The sequence below is a fragment of the Coccinella septempunctata genome, chromosome 9 (genome assembly GCF_907165205.1).
Source record: "Coccinella septempunctata chromosome 9, icCocSept1.1, whole genome shotgun sequence".
NCBI classification, from domain to species: Eukaryota; Metazoa; Arthropoda; class Insecta; order Coleoptera; family Coccinellidae; genus Coccinella; species Coccinella septempunctata.
Window position 1 is genome coordinate 5,349,173 of NC_058197.1, and position 14,606 is coordinate 5,363,778.

At 33.2% G+C, this 14,606-nt stretch overlaps 3 protein-coding genes across 3 annotated transcripts; all 3 read left to right on the plus strand.

Annotated features, from left to right (window-relative positions):
- The first annotated feature begins 903 nt into the window (after positions 1 to 903).
- LOC123321016 lies at positions 904 to 1,995 on the plus strand. Its single transcript, XM_044908518.1, has 2 exons — positions 904 to 1,058; positions 1,255 to 1,995. Exons 1-2 carry the CDS (start codon positions 904 to 906, stop codon positions 1,559 to 1,561), a joined length of 462 nt encoding a protein of 153 aa, XP_044764453.1. The 3' UTR covers positions 1,562 to 1,995.
- Positions 1,996 to 9,059: 7,064 nt separating this feature from the next.
- Positions 9,060 to 10,013, plus strand: LOC123320790. Its single transcript, XM_044908224.1, has one exon. The coding sequence runs from the start codon at positions 9,182 to 9,184 to the stop codon at positions 9,941 to 9,943; it is 762 nt and encodes a 253-aa protein (XP_044764159.1). The 5' UTR covers positions 9,060 to 9,181; the 3' UTR covers positions 9,944 to 10,013.
- A 1,153-nt stretch (positions 10,014 to 11,166) lies between these two features.
- On the plus strand, positions 11,167 to 12,390 carry LOC123321017. Its single transcript, XM_044908520.1, has one exon. It carries the CDS (start codon positions 11,167 to 11,169, stop codon positions 12,388 to 12,390), a length of 1,224 nt encoding a protein of 407 aa, XP_044764455.1.
- Positions 12,391 to 14,606: the final 2,216 nt, after the last annotated feature.

Here is a 14,606-nt window from a genome sequence, read left to right on the forward strand (position 1 = left end):
TGCTCATATTGATGTACATTTTTGTGAGATACTTAGAATTATCTGGAGAAATTAAAGAATAGCATTTTTCGTAATCGCTTCGCTTACCGAGTGACACTTTGGATCGGAAGTTGGCATGAAATTTACATTCGCAATAGACTTCGTAATCGATAGGGAACATGAGCTTTAAAGTTTGCTTTGTATCGTATCTGTCATAATGGAAATAAATAGCGTTGTGAAGTATAGGGCGAATGGAAGTATTGTACAACTTTAACTAAATTGAGTCCAAGCAACATATAAGGGGAAGAATTGAGAATCCATGTTGCGTTTTTAAAGTGAGTTGAATCAATATATCATCAGATATCACTTTATCATTGCCCCTACAAAATACTTCTTCCAAATAACCTGTTGAATATTCCCTATATGCGCACACTGAACATTGAACACATAGGCACACGAATAGCGACGAATAGTCAGTTCGGCTCTGTAATCCGATGTGAGAATAATCTTTTGATTCCAGCATTAGAAACAAAACAACATAAAATACTTCGCAAGATGTATGTATAAAAATTATTTGGTATTATCGAATTGACTACTTATTGACAACTTAGAAAACAAGGATTCACAACCATTTCACCATGATTCCTTAGACTTGTAAGCTCACCTAAATGTTTTTCCGAATGCATTGTTTTTTGAAACATCAACTGAACTACGGGTCTTTCGTGAGATTTTAAAAGGAACGAGAATAGTTCATCATAACTTATTATATTCTCTTTCAGAAGGAGTAAGAAATTTACCTGCACAGATTGTTCATTTCCGACGACAGATTTGAGAATATTTCTGAATCACATATTTGTGATACATAAATACCGCTGGTACAAATGTCCAATCTGCCGTGTTTGCACGACATCTCCAAATGCAAGCATGGAGCATTTTCGAAAAAATCCTGATCACATGATACCATATGGGAAGAGAAACTCACAGAAAAAGATAATTCAACCGAGACGAGAAAAAAAATACAGGTACAAGTCGGATGAGAACTTGAACATCGAGGTGAAGAAAGAAGGTAACAAAGAAAAGTGAGTATACATCTATCAAAAATTTACATTTCCGCATAATCATCATATCATATCATATCAAATTATTTTGTCTTCTCTCAAAATGGGTTTTTATTTTATTATAAATATAAAACAGTTTATTGTGCTTGGAATTTTGTAGCCACTTCAATCAAAAATCACTGAGTGAATATTTTACTATTTATTTTTGCTTTTTCAGGATTGTTATAACACCCAAACCTCATTGTTTCAAGAAGGGGAATAAAATAGAAAAAAAATTCTACTGTGAGGTTTGTGAATTTAAAACACTTAGCTACAGTACACTGATGGTACATAAGAATAGGAATCATAATTTGGCTATGAGATGCCCAGGGTGTTTTCGTCACTTAAATTCGATAGCTGAATTGATAAAACATTTAATGGATAGTCCCAATCATATGACGACTTATCTCAGATGCAACATTTGTGATTTTGGAACCTACGATGAACGGGCATTAACGATTCATAAGAAGAGGAAACATTTTTAATCAATTCATGACGGAAGTGAACGAAGATCCGTGAAGGTGAAAATATCTAATGTGAGTAGAAAGTATTATTCCTGGAATCGAAAAGAAGAAAATGAGAAAAGTATGGACGTCACTGACACAATCGAAGTAGATTCTTACGTTTGCATATAAACTAGAAGATTTCAAATAACCGACTTTGCAATAGAGGCAAACGAGAAATATGAAGTGAAACAACGTCTGAACTTGGGTACCTAAAACATATTGTATAATGAACCAAAATTTAACCCACATTATTTCACTACTGATTAATCGATCGGCCAAGGAGAATTACGAGAGAAAATATGGACCATAACTGAACGAAAGAGAAAAATTACGACTTTTCTTTGATAGTGCTGTTCGAACATCCATGAAAGTGAAAAAGTATAATTATTGAAAATAAATTTTACGAAATTTCAGAGTTGTTTTATTTGACTTCACAAGAAAGGTGAAATTTCTTCTGAGATAGCACATAATATGGCTAGTAAGGGTAGGCAATAAAGGCAGACCTATCCTTTACCTAAAAAAAGCCTAAAATCTTTAGGCTATTTCGCCTTTGTGGAATCTACTAAGTAATGGAGATAATTTTTTTCACCCATCATGCCTATCCTACATTTCTTTTCAATGTATTATGTAATCGAAGAATATTTGATTGAAACTTCTCATCAAACATTCAGCGATCTCTACCAGCACCTGCAATCCTACTGGTAGCTATACGTGAGAGCCATAAATTAGAAAAGAACCATTAGTAACAGACGAATGTTATTAGCGAATCGTACACCCCGACTGTTTCGCCTTTTCGAGTAGTCAGGTACATAATTTCGAAAAATTTCGAAGTAGTTAGGTTGAACAGTGGGTAATCATCCTCTCCAAAAGAAGCAATTTTTTGGCATTTATTTGCATTCAATTTTTTGGCGTTTTTTCGAATTCATGACATATCTTTATTTCCTATTTTTATTATTATTATTGGACCAATAAATATGGGCAGTCCAGGGTTCAGTCCTCTATAGCATTCTGATAATATATACCGAAACACAGAACACGGCCTTATCACCAGGTGAAATGGACTCGAAGGCACAACTCAGTTTAGCAAGGCTGTGGTCAATTTCAAAAATAGAATAATAAAAACATCCCTTCCATTATCAAATTCCAGCTGCTCCGTAAGCCCCAACCGTTTACAAAATTGACCACAAAATTCACGGTTTTACCTCCGGTGCATTTAACAACAAGAGTAATATACCTGAGAAACAATATCAAATATCGTGGAATTTTGTGTTCCTTATTCTCGTGTGGTTAAATCGCATAAACTTCTTCCGCAACTATTTTCAAACCGAATCAATGTCTTCCTCTTTATTTTAGATCCGTTATATGTTAAAGTTTGTGACTTAAATATAAAGTTTCTTCTTTGTTTCTGTTCTCATCATCTATCGCAGATGGTAAAAAATTTTCACCTCATTTATAGTGATAGTGGAAGCTGAAAGTTTGAATGACTTTGAATTTTCTCATTTTATGTATTGCTCTATACCTACATAGAGTCCAACACTCCAAACGTTATTTTCAGAAGGATGTTAAATATCTTATATCTGAATCAAGTTTTCTACAAGAATCGAGTACCATCCGTCACGGTTCATGAAACTTTGTCGACTATTTGGATATAAATCTAAGTGCAAGTGCAAGGTGAAGTGTAATTGGCCATTGAGAAACGGGAGGAGGAAGTTTGATGAAAGGTTGTTGATTTAATCTTGATTCTTTCAAAAATATACTACTAAAGCGAAATTTCTTTCGTTATCGGTAATCAGCACCAATCCTTCACTATAATTTTTGGCATCAATGTTTGAAGAAAGTTCTTTTCATAACAAAATTTGCCAGAACATCAACTGTACCTACTACTTTCCTCGGTAATGAGAATTTTAATTCCGTTTCAGTAAATAACTGCATTGCAAAATAGGGGATAATTTCAAGGAATCAACTATTTAATTATTGTGTTCAGGAATAAGGAATAAAAAAATATATAATTATAACATCAGCTGTTCCATTCAAAACTAGATTGGAGTTTAAACAATATTCAATATAAAACACATCAAGACTATGAGAACACACTCAAAAATAGAACAGCTGTTCGCTGAATCGAAAGTCTATTAGACTGCTTTAATTCTTGAAAATATTTGTTTCTAGATTAAATAGATTTAGAATATTAACTCGTCAGTTCATTTCATTGTTACAACAGGCTCCATAAAGAAGAAACAAAATAATTACGGAACCTATCTTTTAATACATCGATAATCCTTCAAATTCCAAATTTCCTGTTGTAGTGATGTTATAATGCCGATTATAACATCCGAAAAACGAGTAGATTACCTACTTTTTTACCGATACATGAGGAACTGAATGAAAGAGCAGAATAATATAAATCGATATCCAATGGCCAAGCGGCAAGAGAAAACACCACAAACGTTAAAAGAAATAGATCGCGTGAAGCTGATGCACGAAGGATGCAGGCCTGCAGGATAAAGCAGAACAACAAATCAGCCGATCAAAGACAAGCTTGGTTAACGTAATTTGCACTAGGAAGATATGCTTGTATTTCATTACTTTTATGCAACAAATATTTATTAGTTGGAAGTTGCACATAAAACTCAGATATTTTCGAACTATATAAGATCGAATGAAATAAGACACTTCTTCGTGTTAATAAATTGTTATATTTGAGGTGAACATACCAAGATACGCCGAAACATGTATCTTCTACTAAAATATATTTTTTTTTGTCATATGTAAATGCGATTGTAACTTCATTGATATTTGTATTTAAGCTGTTAATTTTATTTTAAGCTTTTGTATTCGATAAATTTCATTCATAATAAATAATGATTATTATCACTCAATTTATATGGTTTTAACAAACTATGAATTTGTATGTAAATAAACGTTTCTCTCAGTGTAAAGAAGGTAAGTAGCACTGACCGCCAACTGCTTATCCGGCCTAATTAGTCTCTTCAAGGATGTAGGAACATGATAGAGTTAGAGTTAGTAGATAAGATTCATTGTTAAGTCTTCGAATAAACCGGAAAAATGTCAATAGGGTACCATACATATCTTCGTATGATACATGAAAAAACAGAGATAAGAACCTTACAAAAAACTGTCTGTTTGTCCGTACAAGTGTAATGATGATGTATTTGTGTGAAGAATTAGTAATAGGATTCATTGAACAGAATTATGGAAATAGCCCATAAAGTCCTACCTACCTACTTTCAGGTATATACAGCTTTACCAGATACATTTTGAATGTCGACATTTACCATTTACTATGCGCGCTTGGAATTTTCAGGGCAGTTCTTAGTAGTATAGCAATGTATGTTCTAGCTCAAATTTGACCTTGAGATATTATAAATCGTATGAATATGGGGGCCCTGAGTAGTGGGGCGCGGAGCGCTGGGTCTCCTGAAAGGGGGTTCCATTGTGGGGGTTCAGAGATGTAGTTGTATTTTGGGGCCGTAATAAAAAAAAAGAAAAAGGGGAAAAAAGAATCTTGAAGTCGACGGGATTCGAACCTAGGATAGTTTTATATAATCCGATTATCAACGCGGCCGCGCCAGCTCGCTGATAAGGAAATTGAATTGTTGGTGATACGTTGATGACGCGATCATGGACTACACGTGCCGCCTGGGAGTACACTGAACCCTGAGATGTCACTGGGGGGTCTGAATGATGTAAAAATATTGGGGGCCCCAGAGTGTCGCCTCCAGAGTATCGCCCCCCAGTTAATTGAGTCCTGAAGGTCTGGATTGAATATATTATATTTGTGATAAATAAAACTATCTAGGTAATTCAATTTTTTTATTGTTCTATAACTACAAATGTATTTCATTTCAACTGAATATAATTATAATATGAAAAAGGTTAATGATGGCATATTCCATGGAACTTCTTCGACTTCTGATCGGAAATCATCATTTTTTCAAAACTTTTAATCATCTTCTGCTTAGTTTCATAGACTTGAATTTGTTTCTTCAGATTCTGAATATTCTTGAGGTGCTCATCTAGTCTATCCATTTCAGGTGGTAGGACAATGATACCTCAATTCTAAAGTACGTTCGTTGAATCAATCCAAGAGTCATGCGACTTGTCTAAGCCCAACCAACGAACTAAGACTTTCTTTCCTTTTCTACGAAGAACTTTTTCCACTAGAAATACATCTGAATATTTTACTTTCTGTAATTCGAACTCATAAAAAGCGCCCCCTATCGGACGACTACTGGAATCCTCAAGAAGATATGTTACAGGATTGGTTATTTGAACTTTTTTTATTTTAAAAATCTCTGTGGTCCAGTTGGGTGTGTAACCTTTCGAGAATATATGTTTGACTTTGCTGATTCTCACCATATCATTAACCTTAAATTTTCCCTTTCCAGCGACCTTAATATGGTTGTATCTAGTATTCAATAAACTCTGCTCATTATTTTTATTAACATCACATGGTTTCATTACAATAGTACGATGTTTCGTCTGATTATATTCATTAACAATACTGGATATGCTGTCGATCCATTTGTATGTTCCATGTAAACTGAAGTATTTAAACAGTTTTTCCTTAATAGTTCTTATAACTCTTTCTGCTATAGAAGCTTTGGTTTTGGAATAGGTGCAGTAATGTATTATATCATTTTCCTTCATCAGAGATTGAAAATTTACATTAAAAAATTCCTTTCCTTGATCTGTTTGAAGATTTTTCGGTTTAACTCTGCTATCTAGCAAAATTTTCTTGAAAGCGTTCGATACTTCCACACCGGTTTTTGTTTTAAGCGCTCTCACTCGAACAAATTTACTAAAACAATCTATAACTACTAAAATATATTTAAAATTTTTATTCTCCTTCGCGTAAAGATCCATTTGCGCTAAATCAGCTTGCCATAGGTCATTTAATCCTTTAATTATTGTTCTTCTGCGAGGGAAGTTTTTGCGAATTGGTTTGTGCAGTTCTCGAACCACTTGTATTTTCTCCTTCGTATACATGAAGGGTAAATTTTTCATCTAATTGTTTGATTTTATTATTTAATTTATTTAATGCTTCTATAACCTTATCTTGAAATGCGTTTAATTTATCTTCCTGGGACTTCAAATATACATCAAGTTCTAGTTTCTGATAGTATTCGTGCGAAAGTGAAGACAATGTTTGATTGCTTCGCCTTAATTCTTGTTCGAAATACTCAAACCTCTCTTTAAGATTTTCATCAGATGTCTGTTGTTTAATGTCAAAATTAACTAATCTATTATTAACTTCACCCTTAAATTGATGAAAAATCAGTCCTAACTTTCCGAATTCTGCGGTATTTAATTTGATTTGATTATGTATTGTATCGAATTGAATATCTACATATTCCTTATTAGCGCTATCGGAATCGGCAAGAGGTTTACCAACATTACATAATTTGCGGTTACCGAAATCAAAGTCACCATCCGCGGTTCGCAGAAAGATAGGGATAGTTGATTGAATATTTCTTAATTTACTTCTATGAGAAGAACGTCCGAACTTATCGAGAGACATATTGAATTTATCACTTTGCTCTCAATGCAATTCAATATATAACTTTTTCTTTTCGAAGCTCCTCGACTATTGACTCTATTTCATTATCAACAGATGTATTTCCGGCAATTTTGGACGCATATAGTAACCGAAGTCTACTAACAATTTCGTTTACATCATTCCAATAAATATACTCAATAGGTTTTTCGGTGAATGACATTAATCCATGTCCAGTTGATGGTTTTATGATTTCACGATATTTAAATCCTTTATTCGCTTTAACAGGATTATTAGAATCGAATTTTCTCCTATGAACATTAGTCATTTTCAGTATTTTCCGATAATTTTCTAAATCAGATTTATTATACTCTTGTGGCTCTTTTTTGAAGAGCAAATTATAAAGCCCATCTGTACCACTAAACCTTTCATTACCAATTAGTAAGTCGCCAGTTTTCTGATGAAAGTCTACAGTTGTTTTACCTAAGGTCCATTTTGAAAGTTTATGATTATATTTAGGTCCGTAAGCATGATCATAATTATCACGTTGTGTTAACGCCGAATAAACATAATCTCTGACCCTTTCTGGATATTGTTCCAAATAAGTTTCGGCATTATTGAAATTGCTCAATTCATTTAGAAACTGTTCAGATTCATTATTATCTCCATCGATAAAAACTGAATCATTTCCTCTATGGTCTTTATCATCATCACCATCATCATCATTTTTTGATGTAACAATTTCTTTTGTAGGTAAAAAATTCACTAGTTGACGTTTCAAACCAGTTTTTTGAGGTTTATTGAATTTCAATTTTGGTGTAAATGGCGAGGGCACTTCTTCTTCTTCTTCTTCTTCTTCTTCGTCATGCGTTTCAATCTTATTGACTTTCTCTTCTTCTTCTTCTTCGGGTGAACGGAAATGTGATGGCTTCATAATGGTACTCATTCTCTTATATGGTTGAAAAGATATCTCCTGAGTTCTTTTACGAGGAAAAACTCTATTATCTGGTGTTGAAGAAAATTGTGGTTCTGAAATCTTCTCTAGTACTTGCAGATTCTTCAAATCAGTAGTATTCTGGTTAACAGACTTTTTACCAAGTTCATCTTCTATACGCTTGAGTTGTTTTGTTATTGGAGTATATAGCCTTTCCAAAGTTTCATCACCCTCAATTTTTCCAAGTTTAAGTCCAGCATGTTTTTTCTTAATATTCTGAATGAGTTGTTGAATAATAATTTTCCTATTCCGAGCTGATTTGATCTTCATGTTGGAATGCATCGCATACGAATAAATATTAATCATCTAGTGCTATATATTTATCGAACCCCAATCGATAACGACCATTGTTCAAATCAAAGTCTTTAACAATTACCAAAAATCCAAAATTGTCATTCCAACAGATTCCACAAATTTTTTTAAATTCATCATATGTCATATCCGGTGACACATGTTCATTGAATATATGTTTAAGATTTACATCATCTTGTTTGAATATGACCAATATATTCGCATTATCTCTTATTATGTGTTTTTTGGCTGCAACATATGTCTGACATAAAAATGCTACATCTATCGATTTATGTCTACCCATAGCATAGTATGATTTAATCTTATCTTGATTTTCACCTAAGACATCGTCAAAAATAAAAATAGAATTTGCTTTCGCATCGTTTGGTTCGTCAATTTCAGCATTCTCCATAAATGGGAAATACCCCACTCCAGGCACTTTATTTAAAATATGTTCTAAAATCTGGTATTTCGGCTGGTAGAGACTTTTTGAGTAAATATAGACATTTTCAAAATTCAAACCATTTAAATCGAAAATTAAACTCAATAACGCATTTGACTTTCCACAACCACTTGGACCAGCAAATATGAATCTACAACTGTTTGGAAAGAGATCACCATGTTTTCTCCTTTTTTCAAATTCATAATTATCATCCAGATAATCCAAATTAACAACTGGGAGCACCGTTTGATGTTGTTCAATTCGTATTTTCCCCATTACTAAGCAGAAATCCATATAGATGATGAATATATAGGACTATAAATATTGAATTCATTATGTAATATTGTCATTATTATGTTATCATTCGGAGGTGGAGGTTTAGTGAATTCAATAATTAATAAATTACCTTTCGAGTTACATTTGCCTGGATATCATTATTGTGGCCCTGGAACAAGACTTTCAGAACGTCTTGCTAGAAACGATCCGGGTATAAATAAACTTGATGAAGCTTGTAAGGAACACGATATAGCTTATTCCAAACATACGGAATTGTCTGATAGACATATTGCTGATAAAATATTAGAAGACAAAGCTTGGGAACGAGTGAAGTCCAAAGACGGCACATTTAAGGAGAAAAGTGCTGCCTTGCTAGTCACCGGAGCAATGAAAATGAAACGAAAGATGGGTATGGGTCTTCGGAATAGACAAAAATCTTTCAGAAGTTTTGTCTTGAAACCAACTCATAAAATTTTAAAGAAATCAGGGGGCGATGATTTGAGAAAATCAACGTTGATCGCCCTCAAAACAGCTCGAACTGCAATTAAGAAAGCAGGTGGAAAGAAAAATATTAAAATTCCCCGAATCATACCATTCGAATCAAAATCCGGTGGAATTCTACCACTCATACCCATATTCGCAGGACTGTCAGCATTAGGAACCATGTTAGGTGGAGCTAGCGCTGTTGCCAAAACGGTAATTGATGCTAATAATGCTAAGAAAAAACTGGAAGAAGATCAGCGACACAACAAAGCGATGGAGTCCATAGGACATGGACTTTTCATAAGAAAATCCAAACGTGGATTTGGTTTATATATTAGAAAACAGTCAAAAAACTAGATAAGCTACCCAAACGTGCCCTTTATGATTATGAAATCGAATCTTTTGCGAGAGAAATGAAAATAAAACATTTCCGAGGTGTTTTCATGAGAAATACATTACCAAAATTCCCAAAGAAAAATGAATGTGCAATTCTCAATTTAGATTCAGTTGAGGGTCCTGGAACGCATTGGGTGGCATATAGAAAGTATGGTAATGAAGTTGAATATTTTGATAGTTTAGGAAATCTCAAACCTCCCAAGGAACTAATTCATTATTTAAAATCCTGCAAAGTGAAGTACAATAGAGATACTTATCAACAATTCAATACATCCAATTGTGGTCATTTATGTTTGAGATTTCTAATTCAATAAATTAATATGATTGAAGAGATTTTTCACAGTATATCAATCATGTCGATGTTGTTCACACTCAAAAATCGATCATCAATTTTATCGATTGATTTTGCTGTTCCCATAGAGCTGAACAGTAATTTCAACTATGGTTTGGCTTTGATAGGATTCTATACATACAACACTATCCCGAATGTTGAAAAATATAATAAATTATATTATTCCGTGGATGGTGAAGATAAAGTCTTGACCTTTCCTATTGGAACTTATGAGATATCAGATATGGAGGAATTCATTAAAAGAAAACTCGAACTAGAAACTGGAAATAAAGAGGAATCTCCATTATTCTTCTTGAGACCTAATAATAATACTTTAAAGTGTGAAATATTTCATGAAAAATATGAAATTGACTTTCGACCGGAGGACTCTATTGGTGCCCTATTAGGATTTTCATCTAGGCTTCTCAAGGCAGGACAAGTTCATGAGTCAGATTTACCAGTGGATATCATCAAAGTTCGAACAATAAATATTGATTGCAACTTGATAGAGGGTTCATTTATCAATGAACTCCCATCTCATTCACTTTATGAATTTGCGATTAATAGTGATCCTGGTTACGGAGTGAACGAGATCCCCAACAAGGTGGTATACTTACCTGTAACAACACATCGAATACATAATATCACAGTGAAAGTTCTTGATCAAGACGGTGAATTGGTGAACTTTCAAGGCGAGGAGATAATTTTGAGATTACAATTGAAACGATGCTCTTAGTCGTTCCATATAAATATCAAACTACATACTACAATCAATCAGTTGATAAACAACAACTATCAAAACCACACAAACATCTTTCTCACGAAAATTGGATTTTCCTACAATCAATTGGTCATGTTGTCCAATCACGTTTTCAACCTCTATCAACCCGTAAACACCGATGAATCTATAGTAAAAATCGAAAGTCGAACCTATTTGCCATTCGTTAAATCCTTCAATCATTCCGATGTCATTGAAATCACGATAAATCGAACAGACTGTTGGCTTTTGATGCATGATGCTGCTATCATTATCAAAGGAAAAGTACAGAAAACAAAAGGCAATGGAGATGTTAAACTAGTTCAAAATGCTGGAGCATTTCTCTTCGATTCAATTATTTATGAACTCTGCGGTATGGAGATAGAGAATGTTCGAGATCCAGGTATTATATCAACAATGCGAGGATACCTAATTTATGAGGAGGATGATTCAAAACTACTCGAAACGGGAGGATGGAACTACCCGAAAACACCAACTGTGAACACAGATGGAAGTTTTATATTCAGAATACCAGTCTACCATTTATTCAACTTTTTCAAAGATTACCAAATGGCTATGTGTGGTAAGCAAACGTTCCGATTCTTCAGAGCACAAAATGATCATAATGCGATAAAAATAACATCGTCGGATCCTAAGGATCATACAGAAGCAAAAATCACCATTGATAGTATGGAATTGAAGGTGAAACATATTTATCCGAATGATATTATCAAGATGGATTTATTGAATGCTATAAGGTCTAATAAACCTATATTAATGCCATTCAGGAAGTGGGAGATTCATGAATTACCATCATTACCACATGGGGGTAATAAGGAGATTTGGGCTGTTAAAACATCTACAGAAATCGAGTGTCCAAGATTCATAATTTGTGGGTTTCAAACTGATAAGAAAAATAAAAGTTCTGAGGACATAACTGAATTCAATCATATAAATATAACAGATATTCGAGCATTATTGAATTCGGACATCATTCCGCAAGAAAATTTACGTTTGAATTTCGATAAGAATGAATATGCTGAAGCTTATCAGAATTACACTCAATTTGCTCAGAGTTATGGAATTTTCAAGAAATCCCCACTCCTGACCTTCAGCGAATTCAAAGAAAAGCCTGTTTTTGTACTGGACTGTTCCAGAAGAGATCAGACGTTCAAAGCTACAACAATTGATGTGAAACTAGAAATAGAGTCCTCGAAGGGATTTCCAAATAATACAAGAGTTTTATGTATTATAGTACATGACTGCATTATAGAATTTAAACCTCTAACAGAAGAAATTAAAAAAATTACTAATTTTTAAGAAAAATGCGTATAATCATATGTGATATTCAAGGGTTTTCGATAGATGGAGAATTCTATGTTAAGGAATTATCATTTGTATTGGGGGATAAAATATCTCATTTCATTATGATGCCTCCAAAAGAATTTTCATCTCTAAGTGACAAAGATAAGAGAACTGTTAAATTTCTTGAGAAAAAACTCCATGGGTTAAGATATACCTCCGGATACATCGAATATGGAAAGTTACCAGAGATTTTAAAGAGTATTTTACAAAGTGGAGATGTCATTTACGTGAATGGACATCAGAAGCATGATTTTTTTAAAAACATAATGATAGGAAGAGAAGTGCAAGTACTCAATGTGGAAGAGCACGGATGGACCCCACCAAAATTCGAGAAGAAACCTCCAAAGTGTATGAGTCACATACTCGATCAATGTATGTGCACTCTTAGTAATTGCGATGATCTATATCGATGGGTGTGTATGTTCCTACCGAAAGTTACATTAGTTAGTAGGCATCTCGAGTATAATGAACGCAACAATGGATAACCCAGAAGCTGTTAAAATAAATTTGGATAAATGGATGACGAATGTTTTTAAAAATGTTAATAGATTTAAAAATTTAAAATGTAAACCACGCTATATTCATCTTGTGGAATGTATTGATACAAATTAATTTTCAGTTATTTCATTATCATTATGTCTATCATGTATGAATTATGAAAATAAAATAGAAAACTTAAAAAATAAAAATAAATAAAAAATAGATTTTGTTGAAGAATACCTCAATTGAAAATATCAATGTCACTTTCATAATCAAAGAATAAAACCACAAATATTAGACTTTACGGAAGATCTACAGTTCACTCGAAGATAAGATTATACATCCTCCATAGAGAGCTATAGAGTATATACCCCTAGGTAATATAGATTTCAAAAAGGATTCCATCCATATTTATCAGAGACCGAATAATGAAATCGGACTATTCCATCATAATGAGTTTTATAGAATTGATTCGAGCAGTTTTGGGGTGATACAAAGTCATGAATATAATTGGATGGGTCTCCCACGTAGTGTGATAGTTCATGGGGTATTGAATACCTATAAAGGTAAAACATATATCTTTTATAATAATTTTTATTGTGCTGAAATTGATGAATGCAATTTATCAAGGAAATCCATGAAATATATTAGTGAAATATTCCCAACAATTTTTCATCAGTATTCAGATATATCGATGGAACGATCTATTTTCATTAAAGATAATATGATACCATGTCAGTCAGACGGATTACTGAAGCAATTGAAAAATCTTTTGAGTATGATCATAACAAATCAAATCATTATCAGTAACACCAATTAGATGGAGTGGGGATGATGATATATGAATATGATTTTTTAAACGACTTCGATCAGTACTAGAACGTCAAAACTGTTAAAATGGACGTGTATGATTTCAATAAATCTAAAAGGTTTTATAGTTATCTCTGTCAAGAACTACATCTTGCTCTGTTATATCATGATAGTGAAAAATTCTCAAAAGTTTTGAATGATCTGGGATTATTTACACCAACAACAATTTTTCGTGAACTGGTGTTATTTGGAGCACCACAGACTATAATAAGTCAAGTGTTTCAACACAAAAAAAATAATGATTCATTTATTGAAGATATTAAAGAATCTTTCAAAAAAGATGAAATGACATTGAATGAAGTGAAGCTAATCTTGAATAATTTTGATAGTGTTTCATCCTATGATTTAATGAATATTCAGATGCTGTTGAACGGGTCATCCAAAGACATGACAGATTTTCGAAAATGTTATTCCACAAATAATATTTGGGGTGGATATAAAAAATTGAATTCATTTCTGGATGAAATGGTTAGCTTAGCAGCATATTGTGGGAATTTCATAACAATTTATCATATGCTGATGGAATTCAAGAATTGTGAAATCAATTTCGAATTTGATCCTGAGAACAATGAGAACCACAAGAAGATCCTAAGTATGGTTGATGAAGGGATATCAGGAGGTTTAATGGGTGATGATTATGCTGGGAATATAAGACCTACACAAAAAACGTATTATTATGAATTTATCAAAAACTTCTTATGTCAGAGAAATGATGTATTTTTATGATAATAAAAAGGAAATGCTATAGAATAATTCCCCCACCTCAACAATCTCAAATCACATGACTCTTGGATTGATAAATCAAATCGCTTGTAAAACCT

Coding starts and splice junctions, on each gene's coding strand:
- LOC123321017 (XM_044908520.1), top strand. CDS start 11,167: ATGTTGTCCAATCACGTTTTCAACCTCTATCAACCCGTAAACACCGAT.
- LOC123320790 (XM_044908224.1), top strand. CDS start 9,182: ATGTTATCATTCGGAGGTGGAGGTTTAGTGAATTCAATAATTAATAAA.
- LOC123321016 (XM_044908518.1), top strand. CDS start 904: ATGGAGCATTTTCGAAAAAATCCTGATCACATGATACCATATGGGAAG. Junction 1,059..1,254: donor AAAGAAGGTAACAAAGAAAA/GTGAGTATACAT, acceptor TTGCTTTTTCAG/GATTGTTATAACACCCAAAC.